A 1775-nucleotide genomic window follows, 5' to 3' on the forward strand; every position below is an offset into this window, starting at 1 on the left:
CTGGACAACAGCCGGGGTGAGAAGGGTCTGCCTTGTTCATGCCAATGGCTTAGGAAGGAAATCCCCGCTATTTCGTGGAATTTGTTCTCTGGAAGGCTTGCTGTGGATCGGAGGCAAAACCATTTCCCCTCCCTGCTGCAAGTTTCTTCATGGGCTGTGTTCACATGTCACTTTTATAACAGCTTTTTAAAAATTTTCTAATCGATACATGTGTTTCCAAGCAATACATGATTAGTAGTTAATTTTTAGAAGAATCGTTCAAGAGTATGGTCTTATTCAAGTAACCTGATGGTCTCTCTCTTTTCCCTTTAAAAATAAAAGCTGCAGATTCTTGTTGACACCGGGAGCAGCAACTTCGCCGTGGCCGGCGCCCCGCATCCTTACATAGACTCCTACTTTGACACCCAGAGGTGAGTGATGGGTCTGGCCAGGCTTGGGGGCACCACACCAATACTTCAAAGTTCCCTGGAGTAAAACAGCCAGAAGTCTGTTTCCTCTTAAGGAAGATATATGTGTGTATATAGTTGTGTGTATGTGTATACGTTTGTGAGTGTGTGTGTGTGTGTGTGTGTGTGTGAATGCATCTGTGTTCATTCCAGGGGAATCCATAGGAAATTCTAATCGTCTCTGTACATGCTCATGAGATTCGCTTTAGAAAAGTGCAAGTCAGCAGCTTTGTGGTTACACCCGAGAGCAGAGAGCTCATGGTCCTTGGTGCTTGTTGTGGCCTCTCTGGAGGTGAATTGGGGCCGGGAGAGGCCCCGGAGGTGAGCAGGAGACTGGGCAGGGCCTGGCCTGCTGGGAACGTTGCCAGTGTTTGCTGTGGCCTCTCTGGTTCTAAAGTGGAGGTGAATCGGGGCCGGGAGAGGCCCCGGAGGTGAGCGGGAGACTGGGCAGGGCCTGGCCTGCTGGGAACGTTGCCTTTGCGTTGCCCTGAGTTTTTATGATGAGTTTCTTTGTGGTGCCCTGAAAGCAATGCAGAGGTGATGTGACCTCCCTACATGCGCAACTCTGATTGCCCTGATGTTACATTGGGGAGGAAAAGGGGGTCATTTATAGCGAAGGAATCAGGACCTCAATATGTAGACACTCCGGTTCGACTGCAGTCAGAGACGCATGCTGCAGGGGAGGCTGTGAGCTCACCGCGGGCACCCGGTGCCCAGAGCGGGCTGGTAGGAAGCAGACTGAGATAGACCCGGGCACCCAGAGCAGCCTGGGGAGATGGCAGGATTTTCCTCTTCGGCGCAGAGTCTTGGTGATGTTCCCCCCAGAAACTGCGTTGTGAGTTCGTCCCATGGGCACTTCTGTCTTTCAAACCTCAGCTGGATTTACTCGCTTGATAGTATTAGTGAGCTTTTCTTTTCTTTTTTTTAATCCTCACCCGAGGATATTTTCCCATTGAGCGAGTGGAAGAGAGAGGGAAAGAAAGAGAGGAATATCTATGTGAGAGAAACACAGCCATGGGTTGCCTCCTGCAGGAGCCCCGACCAGGGCTCGGTCCAGGAAGTAGCCTGCAACCGAGGTACATGCCCTTGACCCGAATCGAACCCAGGACCCTTCAGTCCACAGGCCAACCCAACGCTCTGCCCACTGCACCAAACTGGCGAGGGCCTGAGATTTCCTTAGAACCTTAGAACATTGCTCACATTGGGGCCTCTGCCCCTGAGCCCACATTTCTTGTAAAGAGAACCTTCTCCAGCAAGGCCATGGTTTCCTCTCAGCTGAGCCCAATCGATCGAGGCGGCTCATCGCTGACCTGCAGGCGCATCTTGTCG

At 51.7% G+C, this 1775-nt stretch overlaps 1 protein-coding gene across 1 annotated transcript in view; it reads left to right on the forward strand.

The window, feature by feature from the left end:
- Positions 1–318: 318 nt before the first annotated feature.
- The window catches only part of BACE2 (beta-site APP-cleaving enzyme 2), a gene marked incomplete at its 5' end in the record, with an annotated part of 41735 nt that continues 40278 nt past the window's right edge, over positions 319–1775 (forward strand). The window contains one exon of the mRNA XM_014532908.1: positions 319–410. Within this exon, the coding sequence (XP_014388394.1) occupies positions 319–410 (92 nt within the window). The remainder of the gene's footprint in view (positions 411–1775) is intronic.

This window comes from Myotis brandtii, unplaced genomic scaffold (assembly GCF_000412655.1).
Source record: "Myotis brandtii unplaced genomic scaffold, ASM41265v1 scaffold923, whole genome shotgun sequence".
In the NCBI taxonomy this organism is placed as follows: domain Eukaryota; kingdom Metazoa; phylum Chordata; class Mammalia; order Chiroptera; family Vespertilionidae; genus Myotis; species Myotis brandtii.